The sequence below is a fragment of the Pseudophryne corroboree genome, chromosome 1, assembly GCF_028390025.1.
Source record: "Pseudophryne corroboree isolate aPseCor3 chromosome 1, aPseCor3.hap2, whole genome shotgun sequence".
Classification (NCBI taxonomy): Eukaryota; Metazoa; Chordata; class Amphibia; order Anura; family Myobatrachidae; genus Pseudophryne; species Pseudophryne corroboree.
The window spans coordinates 988,821,414-988,838,151 of NC_086444.1; the positions used below are offsets into that span (position 1 = coordinate 988,821,414).

The 16,738-nt window shown below is 46.7% G+C and overlaps 1 protein-coding gene across 1 annotated transcript in view; it reads right to left on the minus strand.

Annotated features, from left to right (window-relative positions):
• The window catches only part of TMEM184C (transmembrane protein 184C), a 105,959-nt gene that overhangs the window by 22,982 nt on the left and 66,239 nt on the right, over positions 1 to 16,738 (minus strand). The window contains exon 8 of the mRNA XM_063920585.1: positions 7,022 to 7,121. Coding sequence (XP_063776655.1) covers positions 7,022 to 7,121 — 100 coding nt within the window. The remainder of the gene's footprint in view (positions 1 to 7,021; positions 7,122 to 16,738) is intronic.

The window sequence follows — 16,738 nt, forward strand, 5'->3', positions numbered from 1 at the left end:
GAATACCTTGGGGGGCGTGGCTTCGACGGACATGGAGTAGCACACAGACTGTGTGTCTCTCCAGCTATTAACTCCTGCACCAATATCCTGTGTCCCCCCCTGGGCCTGCAATCCACCCCAATACCAGCATTATAGTGTAGGGGTACCCCTGGCCCGCTCGGAGACTTGCCAGCAAGCTACCCTCTGAATTAGAGTGACTGCGGTGTGCGGGGGGCCCCGGGCCTGCTACTACACGTGGGACGCCGCCATCCTGCTGCCCGCACAGAGACCTGCATCCGGCTCCCGTCATCCCTTACTGAGACCTGCTGTCACCTGCATCGGGCTCCCGTCCTGAGCGCTGATCACCGGGTCCGCGGCTTCCTGCTGCCAGTACAGAGACCTGCATCCGGCTCCCGTCATCCCGCACCGAGACCTGCACCCGGCTCCCGTCCTCACCGGGTCCGCGGCTTCCCCTCTGCGGCGCCTCTCCTGTTGTGCTCCGGCCGGCGAGCGCTCCCCCGGCTGCTGCACCACCACGTGACCCGCCGCCGCTCTCTCTCCCTGCTCGCTCCGGCGGCCCCAGCCCGTGCCCTCCGGCTCCTGCACTGTGCTCTGCCGCTGGGGAGGAGGTACACGGCACGGCTGAATTCTATAAGTGCCTGTGCCCTCCCCATACTACTGCTGCCTTGTCGAGCTCTGCTCCATCAGGATAGGGAGCAGTGCTATTAACCCCTGCAGATCCTGTAACACGCTGGTCAACCTCAGCCTCCCAGCACACACTTCCCTTCAATTTATTGTGCCTCATATGCTGGGAGGGAAGGAAAGATTTCTATATATCCTGCCGCAATTATTTATTCTGTGCTAACTGAGGCTCCCGGTATTATACACGGTCACTGAACAGTTCTGGTATACTATACTTACCCGCAAGCAGTGACTGGATAATTCTGATATACTACATTCAGTTATTCATTGGCCGACCCTGGACAGTTCCTGATATACTATTTCATATATTTCTTGCCTCCTGCCGCCCGCTCGGCCATAATGGTCAAACCGCATCAGTTTGCCGCGGCGAAGTTGGAGAAGTATGTCAGAAATCCGCCGACGCGGTCCCAACAGGGTGGGGAGGTGCAGTCGACCTCGGCGCCGCCTTCTCCGTCGGCTGGCTCCTCATCTGCGGATGCCGCCGATGCTGCTCTGCAGAGGGTGCTGGATGCAGTCACGGCCAGTGAAGCCCGCTTGGCCGACAGGATCGGTCAGGTCCAGTCGGATTTATCCATTATACACCAGGACCTTCAGCGGGTGCGAGAGAGGGTCGGTGAGGTTGAGACGCGCACTTCCACGCTGGAAGACACTGTTACGCCTCTCGGTAGACGCACTTCTGCTCTGGAGTCTCAGATGATGGATGTACATAGAAAGATGACGGATATGGAGGGGAGATTGCGGCGAAATAATGTCCGTTTCGTCGGACTCCCGGAGAAAGAAGAGGGTGCTTCCCCTGAAAAATTTCTTGAACGCTGGCTGTTGGATGTATTTGCAGCGGAGGAGTTCCCGATGCGCCCATTACCTCCAGGGGCACCTCCCCGTACGTTTATTGCCAAGCTCCTCCATTACCGGGATAGAGATGTGATTCTGAGACTGGCCCGCACCAAGGGTCCCCTTAAGTGGAAAGGTTCCCCAGTGTCAGTCTTTCCGGATTTTGCTGTCGATGTCCAGAAGGATAGAGCTCAGTTTGTCCCTGTGAAACGCAGGCTGCGAGAATTGAATATCCCCTATGCCATGCTCTTTCCGTCTAAACTGCGGGTGGTCTCGGATGGGGAAACAAAATTCTTCACGACCCCTCGTGAAGCATCAATGTGGCTGGACGGACGCTTTCCGGCACGGCGAGCGCTTGCTGCTGATTGAACTTATGTGTTTGATTTCCCTACTTGCAAGTATACTGCTTCGTTTATGCTTCATATGTTATTGTATATTGTCTTGGGAGGGATGTATAGTTGTTTGTGGTTATGTTCCGTATGATTCCCTGCAAGATGTCAGTTTGGCTGGAGGGACACTTTTCAAATGGGGGAGCGATGGCTGCTGATTGCGGTCCTGTCTCGGATTTCTCAGCTAAGTCAATTCGCCACTGTTTGTGATGTGCTGCTATGTGATTTACGGAGGGGCTATTTGCGGCCCTTACGGGCCTTTACTGGGAGGGGGTGGCTTTGTGGACGGGTGATTGGTAGATGTTGCCTTTATGCTGATTTTGGGCCTTATGATCTCGGTGTTTGTTCTGCCATATAGTCCTTAAGGGGTTAGCGGGTACTCAGTTGGGGTGGGGGTAAAGGTCTAGGGGGGGATTGGTTTTGTTTTGAGTTTAGCTGGGGGATTTTCCTGTCTTATGGTCATTAAATTCTTGGTCCCCTTAGTGGATATAGGAATTTGACCTTAGTTGGTACTGGTGGAGTATGTTATCGGGCTCTCTGCCATAGTTGGGATTGTTAGCCCTTAGGGTGTTTTGTTGTTAGGGAATCAGGTATGCCGCTAGTTTTAGGTGGTATACGGGGTGGGGATGGGGGTTATTTTAGATTGTTAACATTCAGGTGTTTTTATTTTTCGCTGTGCAATGTGCTTATTTCCGCTATGTTTATGTTGCAGCTGACTGCAGGCGTATCCTCTACGATATTCACTGGCGATGGCTGGCCGCGGGTGCTTTGCAAAATCACAACAATGCCCTGTTATGGCGTCGGTTAGGTTTCTGTCGTGGAATGTGCGGGGGATCAATGACAAGGTTAAGCGCTCCTTGATCCTTAGACAGATTAAATCTTATGCGTCGGATATTGTTTGCTTGATGGAAACCCACCTACTGGGTACTAAGATTATGTCCCTTAAAAAACCATGGGTGGGATGGGCTTACCATTCTATGCATACAGCTGCGTCCCGGGGAGTGTCGATTCTAATTAGGAAATCTGTTCCCTTTGTGCTTGACTCTGTGCAAACGGATCAATGGGGTAGATATGTATTTCTCAAGTGCAGAATTAACTCCGTCCCCTTGTTATTGCTGGCTGTGTATGTACCCCCTCCATATTCGCACGATGTCCTTAAAAAGGCATCTGTCTTTATGGCTGCTTCCCCTGACATGCCCGTTATCTGTATGGGGGACTTTAACAACGTTTTAAATCATGAGTTGGATAGGTTGTCCAGGGTGTCCTCCAACCCGCGGCCCGGGAACTCCCCGTTTGCAGACACTGTGTCAGAGTTGGGTCTGATAGACCCCTGGAGATTGAAGAATCCTGATTTGAGGCAATACTCATGTTTTTCACGCTCTCACTCTTCCTTCTCTAGGATAGATTTGGCTCTTCTGTCCCGGGAGCTTTTGCCCAAAGTTCAGAATGTAAGATATGAGACTAGGGGTATCTCGGATCACTCCCCTATATCGTTACATATTGACTTAAACTGTCAGCGAGGCCAAGCAGTGTGGAAATTTAATCCCTTTTGGCTGACGCATATGGGCGAGGGATCTGATTTGGAGGCTAGCTGGCTAGAATTCTTTGTTATGCATGATGACACCTCGGATGTGTCTCTGCTATGGGACACTTTCAAGGCTTTCTTGAGAGGTACATTGATCAAACGGGTGGGGAGTCTTAAATCCTCCTTTAGAAAACACAAGTCTGAATTGGAGGCTCGGGTGGCCGCTTCAGAAGTGACGTACGTGCGTGATGGCACGGATGCTTCTAAGCTGGTGTGGCTTCATGCGCAGGGTGAATGGAATGATTATCTGTGGGAGAAAACCCAGCACAGACTTCTCTTCTCCTCGCATGTCCAGTATGCTACGGGCGATAGACCAGGTTCTTATTTGGCCAATCTTGCAAGGGGTGACCGTTCCTCTCATACTGTAGTGGAGATTTTGGACTCAGCTGGGTCGGTGCTGGACCGCACCCCCCAGATCGTGGCGGAATTTGTCTCATATTATCAGGCATTATATAGTTCTCAGTTGACCTGTTCCCCACTAGAGCTATGTGAATACTTGGATGGGGTCCACTTGCCCTCCATCTCCAGTGAGGCCAGGGCCCTTCTAGATGCTCCTTTGTCAGTGGAGGAGATTGAGACTGCGATCTCTGCCTCCCCCGATGGTAAGGCCCCTGGCCTTGATGGCATCCCGTCAGAACTGTATAAGAAATATATAAAATTCTTTGCCCCTCGGTTGCTTGAGTTGTTCAGTGAAATTCTTGCCCAAAGTGCGCTTCCCCCGTCTATGGCGGAGGCATTGATTATAGTGATTCCCAAGCCGGATAAAGACCCCAGGAGGGTTGAATCCTACCGTCCTATTTCCCTGTTGCCCACGGATATTAAAATCCTGGCCAAGGTTCTGGCTACCAGACTTGGCCGGGTCGTCTCCCAAATTATCCACCCTGACCAAACGGGCTTCATGCCTGGCAAGTCCACTGCTGTGAACTTGAGGCGCCTGTTTACTCATTTTCAGGCTTCTCGGGAGGAGGACTGCTCTGCCGTTATAGCCTCCTTAGATGCCGCAAAGGCCTTTGATTCAGTGGAGTGGGCCTTCCTCTGGGAGGCTATGAGTAGGTTTGGTGTGGGCCCCAACTTTATCAAGTATGTTAAATTGTTATATTTTCAGCCCATGGCCAGAGTCTCGGTGAACGGGTTTGTCTCGGACTCCTTCCCCCTAGGAACGAGGCAGGGCTGCCCTCTGTCCCCGACTCTGTTTGCTATCGCTATTGAGCCACTGGCGTGTTTGATTAGGGCAACTCAAGATATTGAGGGTATTAGGGTTGGCGCAAGGGAAGACAGGATAGCGTTATACGCTGATGACCTGTTGCTCTTTGTGGACGATTCTGTTTCCTCCTTACCTAAACTTCTTGACTTGATAACTGACTATGGACGTTTCTCCGGGCTCAAAATTAACTGGGATAAATCCACCATTACTCCACTTAGAGGCCCGGTTTCGGAGGCCCCGGTGATTCCAACCCCCCTTAAATGGGTAGACTCCTTCAAATACCTGGGGATATGGGTATCGAATAACCCTTGTACCTATGTTTCCCTTAATGTCATGCCGCTGATAGGGTATCTCCGCTCGAAGGTTAGGGTTTGGGGGTCTCTGCCCCTGACTGTTACTGGCAGGGTCAGTTTGGTAAAGATGGTATACTTGCCCAAACTCCTTTATGTTCTCCAGCAATCCCCTATATATATTAACCTGAAGACATTTCGACAGATTGACAGTTTGCTTTCTTCTTTAATATGGGCCAGCAGGAGAGCAAGGCTGAGACTAGACGTTCTGTCCAGGCCGAAAGTGTTGGGAGGCTTAGCTCTCCCTTTATTTCGATTTTACTACTATGCCGCGCAGTTGGCACATATATGGGAGTGGGTGAACGCCACGGATGCTCTCACTTTGCACTCCCAATTGCTTCTCCAGATATACCCTGCCGGCTCTCCATTACAGATGCTTCTTTGTGGGAACCCTAACTTGTCCAAGATCCCTATAATAAGACAGGCCGTCCTCATATGGAAAAAGGTACATGTTATCCTACTAGGCCAGGGTATTGACCCAGATACTCCTCTGGACAATGCCCTCGGCTTCCCAGAATTGGCTTCGCTGCGGACTGGGGCGGTGTGGGGGAGGTGGGGTGTGACGTCCCTGGGCAACTTATATAATGATGGTATACTGAGGTCCTTCCTGCAGCTTCAACAGGAGTACAGTGTACCCTCTTCTCATTTCTACCGCTACCTGCAGCTGAGACATGCGCTTAACGCACAATTTCCCGAAACTCCTCCAATGATTGCCGACTCCCCGGTCAAGTCTCTCCTGCGGTCCCTGGGAAGCGGACAACTGGTGTCCAACATTTATGCAAGCATGCTTCGCTCTCACTACTCTGACCCGTTGTCCATTCTCAGGAACAAGTGGGAATCTGACTTGGGTGCCATCTCTGATGAGATCTGGGAGGGTGCTCTGTGTTCCCCACGATTATCCACTACCACCACTAGATATCAGCAAATTCAACTGTTTATAATACACAGAGTATATATGACGCCGGTGCGCTTGCGACATGTAGGGGGTACCCACTCCTCTGGATGTCCTAAGTGCGGTAGTTTGGATGCAAACTTTTGGCACATTCTCTGGCAGTGTCCCAAGATAGCCGTATTCTGGACGGGTGTTACCGACGCCCTGGTGTCAACGGGTATTCCCTCGTCTGTGTGCTCCCCGACGACATGTGTGTTATCTGCTGTGGAGGAGGATGCCCTGGACCCCCCTGCCAAACGATATGTAATTAATCTGTGCGGCCTGGCCAAGGTGTGTATCGCTAGGCTTTGGCTAGCCAGAGATGCACCCACACTGCGATCATGGGTCTCCCTTGTAAATGATACGGCCTCTCACGAGAAATATGTATACCTAGCTAGAAAAGCGGAGAAAAAATATCAGGACCTGTGGGGTCGATGGCTTGAGTCCCCGCTTTCTGGAACCCGAGGTGTTTAGATATGCTGCAAGGGATTAGAGTGGGTGTGTGACTTTTTATCTGCACTGGGTACACTGCCTCTTTTCTCTATGTTATCCCCTGCGCCCGCGGTCAGCCATTCCCGTTCCCCTGCCATTGCTTTAGCTCTGAAATCAGCTCAAATTTATGATGTGCTGCCATAGATATCCGTATACAGCTTTCATTGATTTATATGCGCCTTGTTAGCATGCAATACTGATTCTAAATTACAACCTATGTTTCGGAATTTAGGCCTGCACCGGTGTTCTATGATAACTATGATAATTGGTCCCTAGTGGACAGGAGAATCTGCGTATTCCCTGAGCTGGGGATCTACTGTGGGTTGTTTTTTTGTTTTTTGTTTTGTTTTGTAATGTGTTTAATGTTAATCAGAAAACTAATAAAAAAAGTATTGAATAAAAAAAAAAAAAAAAGGAATACCTTATTTCTTCAGCTATAACCTACATTTGATAGTTTTACTATTTTCAGAAATTAAAACAATGTTATCTTATTTGTAGGTGGAAAAAGTGTATACCTGTACTGTAGACAGACATCTGTGCTTAAACACATAAGTTTACCTGCAGTCCTGTAGCAACATCTTTGACACTCTTCCAATCCCACACAGGTTTTTCAGAAATTATTCCAACTTTTACCATGAGTGCAATCAATACCGCTTGCCTGCAAGAAAGACAGGTGCCACTTAGATAATATGTTCTATATAAGTACAAAATGAAAATAGTAAAAGTACAAAAACAGTAAAATGATACTTATTTTTCTTCAACATACTCTATGGCAGCCATTACAATGGGTATATTGTCTTCTAAATTAGGTAGATGCAGACAAGAGATGATAAACCCCCCCCCCCCCCCTCCCAAAAAAAAAAAAACACCCTTTGGAAAGTCTATAATGCAGCTCATCCTCTCCTCCCATGTCTTCGAATAACTCCCAGACGGTCTTAATAAATTATATATATAAATTATATATATATATATATATATATATATATATACACACACACACACATACATATATATATACACACATACATATATATACACACATACATATACATACATACATACATACATACACACACACACACACACACACACACACACACACACACAGTTGTGCTCATAAGTTTACATACCCTAGCAGAATTTTTGATTTTCTGGCCATTTGTCAGAGAATATGAAAGATAACTCACAAACTTTTCTTTCACTCAGGTTAGTGGTTGGGTGAAGCCATTTATTGTCAAACAACTGTGTTTACTCTTTTTAAATCATAATGACAATAGAAACTACCCAAATGACCCTGATCAAAAGTTTACATACCCTGGAGATTTTGGCCTGATAACATGCACACAAGTTGACACAAACGGGTTTGAATGGCTACTGAAGGTAACCATCCTCACCTGTGATCTGTTTGCTTGTAATCAGTGTGTGTGTATAAAAGGTCAGTGAGTTTCTGGACTCCTGAAAGACCCTTGCATCTTTCATCCAGGGCAGCACTGACGTGTCTGGATTCTGAGTCATGGGGAAAGCAAAAGAATTGTCAAAGGATCTGCGGGAAAAGGAAATTGAACTGTATAAAACAGGAAAGGGATATAAAAAGATATCCAAGCAATTGAGAATGCCAATCAGCAGTGTTCAAACTCTAATTAAGGTCAGGTAGACCAACAAAAATTTCAGCCACAACTGCCAGGAAAATTGTTCGGGATGCAAAGAAAAATCCACAAATAACTTCAGCTGAAATACAGGACTCTCTGAAAAAAAGTGTTGTGGTTGTTTCAAGATGCACAATAAGGAGGCATTTGAAGAAAAATGGGCTGCATGGTCGAGTCGCCAGAAGAAAGCCATTACTACGCAAATGCCACAAAGCATCTCCCTTACAATACTCCAAACAGCACAGAGACAAGCCTTAAAACTTCTGGAACAAAGTCATTTGGAGTGATGAGACCAAAATTTAACTTTTTGGCCACAACCATAAACGTTACATTTGGAGAGGAGTCAACAAGGCCTATGATGAAAGGTACACCATTCCTACTGTGAAACACGGAGGTGGATCGCTGATGTTCTGGGGATGTGTGAGCTACAAAGGCACTGGAAACTTGGTCAAAATTGATGGCAAGATGAATGCAGCATGTTATCAGAAAATACTGGAGGAAAATTTGCACTCATCAGCCCGGAAGCTGCGCATGGGACGTACTTGGACGTTCCAACATGACAATGATTCAAAACACAAGGCCAAGTCGACCTGTCATTGGCTACAGCAGAATAAAGTGAAGGTTCTGGAGTGGCCATCTGTCTTCTGACCTCAATATCATTGAGCCACTCTGGGGAGATCTCAAACGTGCAGTGCATGCAAGACAGCCCAAGAATTTACAGGAACTGGAGGCTTTTTGCCAAGAAGAATGGGCAGCTTTACCATCTGAGAAAATAAAGAGCCTCATCCACAACTACCACAAAAGACTTCAAGCTGTCATTGATGTTAAAGGGGGCAATACACGGTATTAAGAACTGGGGTATATAAACTTTTGATCAGGGTCATTTGGGTAGTTTCTGTTGTCATTATGATTTAAAAAGAGTAAACAAAGTTGTTTGACAATAAATGGCTTCACCCAACCACTAACCATGAGTGAAAGAATAGTTTGTGAGTTATCATTCATATTCTCTGACAAATGGCCAGAAAATCACAAATTCTGCTAGGGTATGTAAACTTATGAGCACAACTGTATATATAATAACTTGGATGGGAATATGGGCTGCCATAGAGAATTTCAAAGAACGAGTTATTGGAGATCTGTCAGTACTCCATGGCAACAGCAGCAGCAATGGGATATATCCAAGTAACAACATAGGGAGGACAAAAATAAAAATAAATGCTGAATAATAAAAAAAGAAACCATTTATTTAAATGGCTGTGTGGAGAACACTCCTGAACAGATAGTCAGGGTAGTATATGTCCATGTGGTAATGACAATAGAAGGTGCTGATGGAATCCCTGCCCACTCCCTTGCAAAATTCTGTCATGCAGGGCTTAGTCCTACTGTATGTGCCCAAAAAGCCTGTATGATCACTGTGATCCTGTCAGAATCATAAACAAATGTTCTGTAATGGAGCGATTACTCAAGATCAGGTAAATTAATTGTCCTCGCTTTCCCATCCTGAAGCTGTGGGTACAAATGGCAACACAATCTTCTGATTAATGTGAAACAAACAGTAGATAATAATAATAATAATTTTATTTATATAGCGCTCTTTCTCCAATAGGACTCAAGGCGCTTAACAGATACATAGCATAATATAGTACAGAAAATAATGAAGTACATTTTCATAAAATACAGAAGCATGAAGATACTAAAAGGGACACTATGGAAATGCTTGAGTAAACAGAAAAGTCTTGAGTCTACTTTTGAAGGATTCTATAGTTGGGGCCTCTCGCACTGTGCGGGGAAGTGACTTCCATAGTGTCGGAGCCGCATGACTAAAAGCTCGACCCCCAGATGAATTACGGTAGATTCTAGGTACTGCTAAAAGTCCTTCATCTACAGATCGCAGTAATCGAGTGGGGCAGTATGGGGTCAGAAGCTGTTTCAGGTACCTTGGGCCTTGGTCATGTAATACTTTGAAACTCAGTAAGCCAATCTTGAAGATGATTCGCCATCGTACAGGCAGCCAGTGAAGGGAGTAGAGGATGGGTGTTATGTGGCTAGAACGGGGCTGGTTAGTTAATAGCCTGGCAGCTGTGTTTTGCACCAGCTGTAAGCGCTGCAATTCTTTTGCTGGTAGACCAAGGTAGAGGGCATTACAGTAGTCTAAACGAGATGATACAAATGCATGTATGACTTTTGGCATATCATCTGAGGGAATTAAGTGCTTGATTCTGGCTATGTTCCTCAGGTGAAAGAATGAGGATTTGATTGTGGCTGTTATCTGATGTTTAAGTGTCAAGCCACCATCCAGGACAACGCCAAGATTCCGCACAAGATCACTGGTCTGTAATTCTGAATCACCGAGTGTAAGTCCAGTTGGTTGGCTATGCTGCAGTCTTGTCCTTTGATGTTGCGGTCGTATCATAAGGACCTCTGTTTTATCCGGGTTCAGTCGCAGCCAACTGGCGCTCATCCACTCCTGTAGTTCAGCTAGACAGCCATTTAGGGTTGCTATTGGGTTATCAGTGCCCGGAGCAAAGGACAAGTACAGTTGTGTATCATCTGCATAGCAGTGGTAGACCAGGCCATGGCGCCTGATTATTTCGCCCAATGGGAGCATGTATACTGTGAAAAGCATGGGGGATAGTATAGAACCTTGTGGGACACCACATGGCAATGGCACTGGTGGTGATGAGTATAATCCAGATGATACTCTCTGTGACCTGCCTGTGAGAAATGATTTGAACCAGCTTAGGACTGTGCCATCCAGACCACAGAAATGTCTCAGTCGCTCAATCAGAAGCCCATGGTCCACGGTATCAAATGCTGACGAGAGATCCAGAAGGATTAATATTGAACAGTCACCTCTGTCTTTTGCCATCAGAAGATCATTTAACACACACACACACACACACACACACACACACACACACACACACACACACACACACACACACACACACACACACACACACACACACACACACACACACGGTCTGTTTCAGTGCTATGTCTTCTCCTGAATCCTGATTGAAATGCATGATAAATATCATGGGTTGTCAGGGTTTCCAGTTGATTTGCAATTACTTTCTCAATAACCTTTCCTAGGAAAGGAAGGTTTGATACCGGTCTGTAGTTGGTCATGCAGTCGGGATCTAAATTAGGTTTTTTAAGAAGCGGTCTAACAATTGCTTCCTTTAGGGGTCCAGGAAAATTGCCTGTCTGCAAAGAGCATTGAACAATTTTTGTAAAGACAGGACCAATTATATCCATACAACCTATTAAAAGCTTGGTTGAGGCTGGCTCCAGATCACAGGTGGTGGGACGCAAACTCCGAGCAATTTCAGCAGTTTCCTTTACATCCACTGGATCAAAGCTGGTCCATGAAGGCAAGTAGCTTATATTGGCAGGCTTTGTGGTTTGGCACTCCTTTGATGGCACTGTGGAGATTCCAGCCCGGATGGTGGATATTTTATCTGCAAAGAAGTTTGCAAACTCGTTGCATCTTGCCTGGGAGAGGGTCTCATCAGTCTGCAGGCATGCTGGCTTGCAAAGCATCTCCACTGTGCGGAAAAGTTGAGCTGGCCTATTGTTTGCTGCTGTGATCTCATTTGACAGGAACTGTGCTTTCTTACGAGTGATTGTCGATTGATATTCTTCGTTAGGCTTTATTAGTTTTATTTTGTCATCCACTAGGTTAGTCTTCCTCCATCGTCTTTCCAGTCTATGCCCCCTTTTCTTGAGCTCACTAACACTGTTGTCGAACCATGGAGCTTGACGTTGTGGTTTACGAGGTCTTAAACGCACAGGGGCGATAATATCAATTGCAGCCATAACATCCCTATTATAATAACGGACTAGGGAACAGGGATCTTCACAGGCACCCAGTATAGCAGAGAGATTCAGATTTGCTGCAAGAGCCTGGGGAGTCATACCCCTCCTTGGACGATACCTGGTCAACTCCACGGGCAGAGATCTTAATTGAGGGTTGCAACTGAGAAGCAGAGGGAGTAGTGGTCTGACCAGATGACTGGGTTTATTTTTAGGTCAGTGACTTCTAATCCAATCTGAAAGACAAGGTCGAGAGTGTGACCACTTTTATGTGTGGCAGAGGGAATGACCTGTGTAAAGCCCAGACCATTCATTGTGCACAGGTCTTGGCCAAGGCGTGAGAGCTCATCATCCACCCATGCATTGAAATCCCCAAGGATGAGCCATCTTTGATGTTCCAGAACCAGGCCAGCAACAGTGTCTGCAATTTCTTGTAGAAATATCTTTCCATCTCCAGGTGGCCGGTAAATGAGAAGTGCTCTGAAACCTAATCCTGTCGAACTCCGGGCAGCAATGCACTCAAATGAGCGAGTAGTTTCAATAGGGTGGTCCCTAAGTTTAAGTTCTTTTTTGAAGCAGATAGCCACCCCGCCACCCCTGCGGTCCAGTCTTGGGTTGTGGATGACAGAGTAGTTTGTTGGTACTGCAGCCTCCAATATAGGTGCTGCATTTTCATCTAGCCAGGTCTCTGTAATACAGGCTAGATGCAACTTACATAGCACTAACCACATAAACCTTTAGGTGTTGACTCAGTAACTTTGCACCATGGCAAAACCATGCTGCAGCTGCACTACAGGTGGGGCAGATGTAATGTGCAGACTGGTAAGGGTGTGTCCCAGTATAAATCTAAATTGCAGTGTAAGGGTGCACCCCATGCATTGAAACATGGTTTGTCCAAGAACAAAGTTACTTTGTTGCTCCCAAATCAGAAATCAGTCCCTAAGTGTGGATATGGTAAGACCTTTACTTAGTCCAGGGGTAGGCAACATGTGGCACTACATGATGCAGCATGCCCTGCCACACTTTTGCTATTAGATCATGCTAAAACTGTAGAAGAACATTCTGGGATGTGTAGTTCTACAGCAACTGGAGTGCCATAGGTTACATACAACTGACTAAGTCCATCTTGAAGAGGTGTAAAATGAGTGCTTTAGTTGGACTTATATTAGATTCGCACCATATAATAAAGTCTTCCAAACTCTGTAATAATACACTTCCTTGCTTGTAGGATTGTGGTGATTATTAACTCGGATACTACTATATCTTTGATTAATCATTGTTCAATTTATACGCAGCTGAACTTAGTAAGTGGTATCAGCGCACATTACGTGCACGGATAGCAGCATCGGAAATGACGGGTGCAAATGCGGTATCTGTAGGATAGCACGCCAATGTGCGGGGCTATCCCCAAGAAACCCACTATCACGAACCTGAACGACTACAGGCCGATAGCACTGACGTCTGTGGTCATGAAAACGTTCGAGCGTCTGGTTTTGAATCACCTGAAAACTGTGACTGGCCCCCAACTGGACCCCCTGCAGTTCGCCTATCGCTCGAATCGGTGTGTCGAGGATGCAGTCAACCTGGGCCTGCACTACATTCTACAGCACCTAGACATTCCCGGTACCTACGCGAGGGTCCTGTTTGTCGATTTCAGCTCGGCCTTCAATACAATCGTCCCCAGCATCCTCCACCCCAAATTACTTCGCCTAGGGGTCCCAGAAGCTACCTGTTCCTGGATAATAGACTTCCTGACAGATAGGACACAGGTGGTGAAAGCGGGGGAATTCACCTCTCAAGCGCGGTCCATCAGTACAGGGGCCCCTCAGGGCTGTGTCCTCTCACCCCTGCTCTTCTCCCTGTACACAAATGACTGTACCTCAAAGGCGCAATCAGTAAGGATCATCAAATTCGCCGATGACACCACCGTCATCGGCCTCATCAAGGATGGGGACGAATCGGCCTATAGACAGGAAGTAGACCGGCTGGCCCAGTGGTGCATCCACAACAACCTTGACCTCAACCCCCTCAAAACTGTCGAGATGATAGTGGACTTCAGGAAGAAGTTATCTAGTGCACCTCCGCTAACGATTGCCGACAGTGTGGTATCGCTAGTGGACTCCTTCAAGTTTCTAGGGACCACAATCTCCAGGGACCTTAAATGGGGGTCCAACACTGACGCCACTGTTGGGAAAGCGCAGCAGAGGTTGTTCTTCCTCAGGCAACTAAGGAAGTTCAACATCCCACAGAAGCTCCTGCTCCTCTTCTACTCCGCGATTGTGGAGTCGGTACTGTGCTCCTCGATACTCGTATGGTACAGCTCCGCCAGCGCGAGGGACATATGCAGGCTCCAAAAGGTGGTCAGAACCGCAGAGATCATCATCGGGGCCGACCTTCCCTCAGTCCAGGACCTGTACTTGTCCAGAGTTAAAAAGCGGGCAATGAAGATAGTAAAAGACCAGCTACACCCCGGCCACAGCATGTTTAACTTGCTTCCTTCAGGCAGGCGTTACAGGGCTGTCCCCGCCAGATCCACTAGAAGCCTCAAAAGTTTCTTTCCCCAAGCTGTCCGCCTGCTGAACTCCTGAACATTGACTGACTAGACGTACATGTAACTCACTTGTGTCCCTACGGTATACCTATCTGTGTAACTTTACTTGCCCCCCCCCCCCCCCCTGTTACCTACTTGGCTGTTGTATAGCAAACCGAAGACAAATTCCTAGTATACGTAAGTATACCTGGCCAATAAAGCTGATTCTGATTGTAAGAACAGTCAGGTACACTGACCATTCAGACACCTGCAGCTATCAATTTCGACAGCTGCAGGTGTCAATGCCCCATTGATAGCCACTGTTACCTAGTTGCTGCTGACAGCTCTGGGCTGCGCACGGGAGTTCCCGTGCATGCCCACTGGCGATGGCCAGGAAGAGAGACACAGCACTCAGCTGATGAGCTGTGGGCTCAGACAGGGATCACCGGAGGGGGGGTGGAGTTTTCACTTCCCTACCACGGCAAACAAGATGTTCATATATCTTGTCGCTATTGCTTCCTGATTTGCCTCGGTATAGAGGCAAAAGTGGAAAGAGAAAATACCAGTACGATCAGTGCCTGGTGATACATCTACCCCAGTATATCTTGGTGACACAATGGTCCCTGAAGCAGTAAATCTGGATGAAGAAGTAGCGGCCATGTTTCCTCCTGTAGCATCTCCCAAGCTAATGAGAACCATAAATGCATTGGCAAGAATGAAGAATTGTATCACTTCTTTTTCTGATCTTTCTTAGCATGAGGAATATGAGGCAAAGAATATGTTCATTCAAACTTCTTTGGGAATGATAATATGTACACTCTATATACCATTAAAACCTGGACAGTAATGGCAGAGTTTGAGAAACTCTGCTGTACACAATGTAGGGCATGCATACAGTATTAGAGTCACTGAAAGGACTTGGAGACAAAAGACAAGGAACACAAGTGACATGGGTAGTGCTAAGGAGAGAACATGAGGAAATAGACCTGACTTGCCCGTGAGAGCTTATATACTAGCCAATACAAACTCTACCATGACAGCTTTGTTTCTAATACTCCTCTGACGATTTATGAAGACCACCACTGTTCTGTTGTCTAAGAATACCTTGAGATGTTTCCCAGTAAGTGTTTGTGAAATCTTTGAACTGCTTTTCACACTGTTCATTTCCAGTATATTTATGAGGAGGTCCGTCTCCTTTTGTAAACACATGCCTTAGGCTATCACTGTTATGAGGAGAACTCCTGAGCTTGTAGGAATCAGTTGTCAGCATTAGCCTTCCTGGGTCAAAGAGCGACATTACTTGTGTCTTTAATCTTAGTATTTGTCACCAGGATAGAGACCTCTTAGTGGTCTGTTGATGTGAGATAGAGGTGCTTGCTTGTGATCCCATAGGGTTGGCTGTGCCCTCTTGCCCAAATAACCACATCTATGGTAGAGGAAAATACTGCCATCAGCTAAAGCATTTGTCTTACTGTAGTCTTGTATCTGCAATTGATGTGCCCAGTGCCGTATTTTGAGCCACCTCTGCTCTGACCGCTCCATTCCTCTAAATGGTATTTGTTCTTACCCCCAGAAACGGCGTATGCTGTGAGGAAACCTGCTGACTGTCCTGTTCACATACTTCTGCAAAAAAACAGTTGACTGCATTGTCTTGCACCAATCACTAGAAGGGAGTCATAATATGCCCTTATACTGACTACCTATTTTCTTAACTCTGCCACTAACGTCACCTGTACTTTGTAAAGGATCTTAGAGACTTTGCCCAGCTGAAAGGCAGACTGGTGAAATGGCAGTATTATACCAAAACCTGGGAAACATCTAGACTGACCTGCAACATGAAAGTACACATCTTGAAGATCCATGAATGTGAGAAAGCCTCATTTGGTGATGGCCACGATTACAGAATTGACACAATCCATGTAAAATTGTCTGGCACTGACAAACCTGTTCAGTCTCAGGTCCATAATAGTGTGAAAGACCTTTCTAGCAAGAATCAGACTAACTAAATAATCCACATTAAACATCTCCTAGATGCTTACCTCGCATGGTTATCTTTGGTGTCAAGCTCAGATTCCTGCCCGTTTCTGGACACTTGTTCACAGAAACTTCCTGGTCAGTGTGTCTTCAGAATAAAGAGAGATATTTTCCCCAAGTGACCCTCGGCCCACGTAGTTGGGGTGATTTGAGGCACATGCAGGAGACTGGGCAGGGGCAGAATGATTGCTAGACTATCTGAGTACCTCATAATACCTACTGGATTATCATCAAGTTATTTCCGTC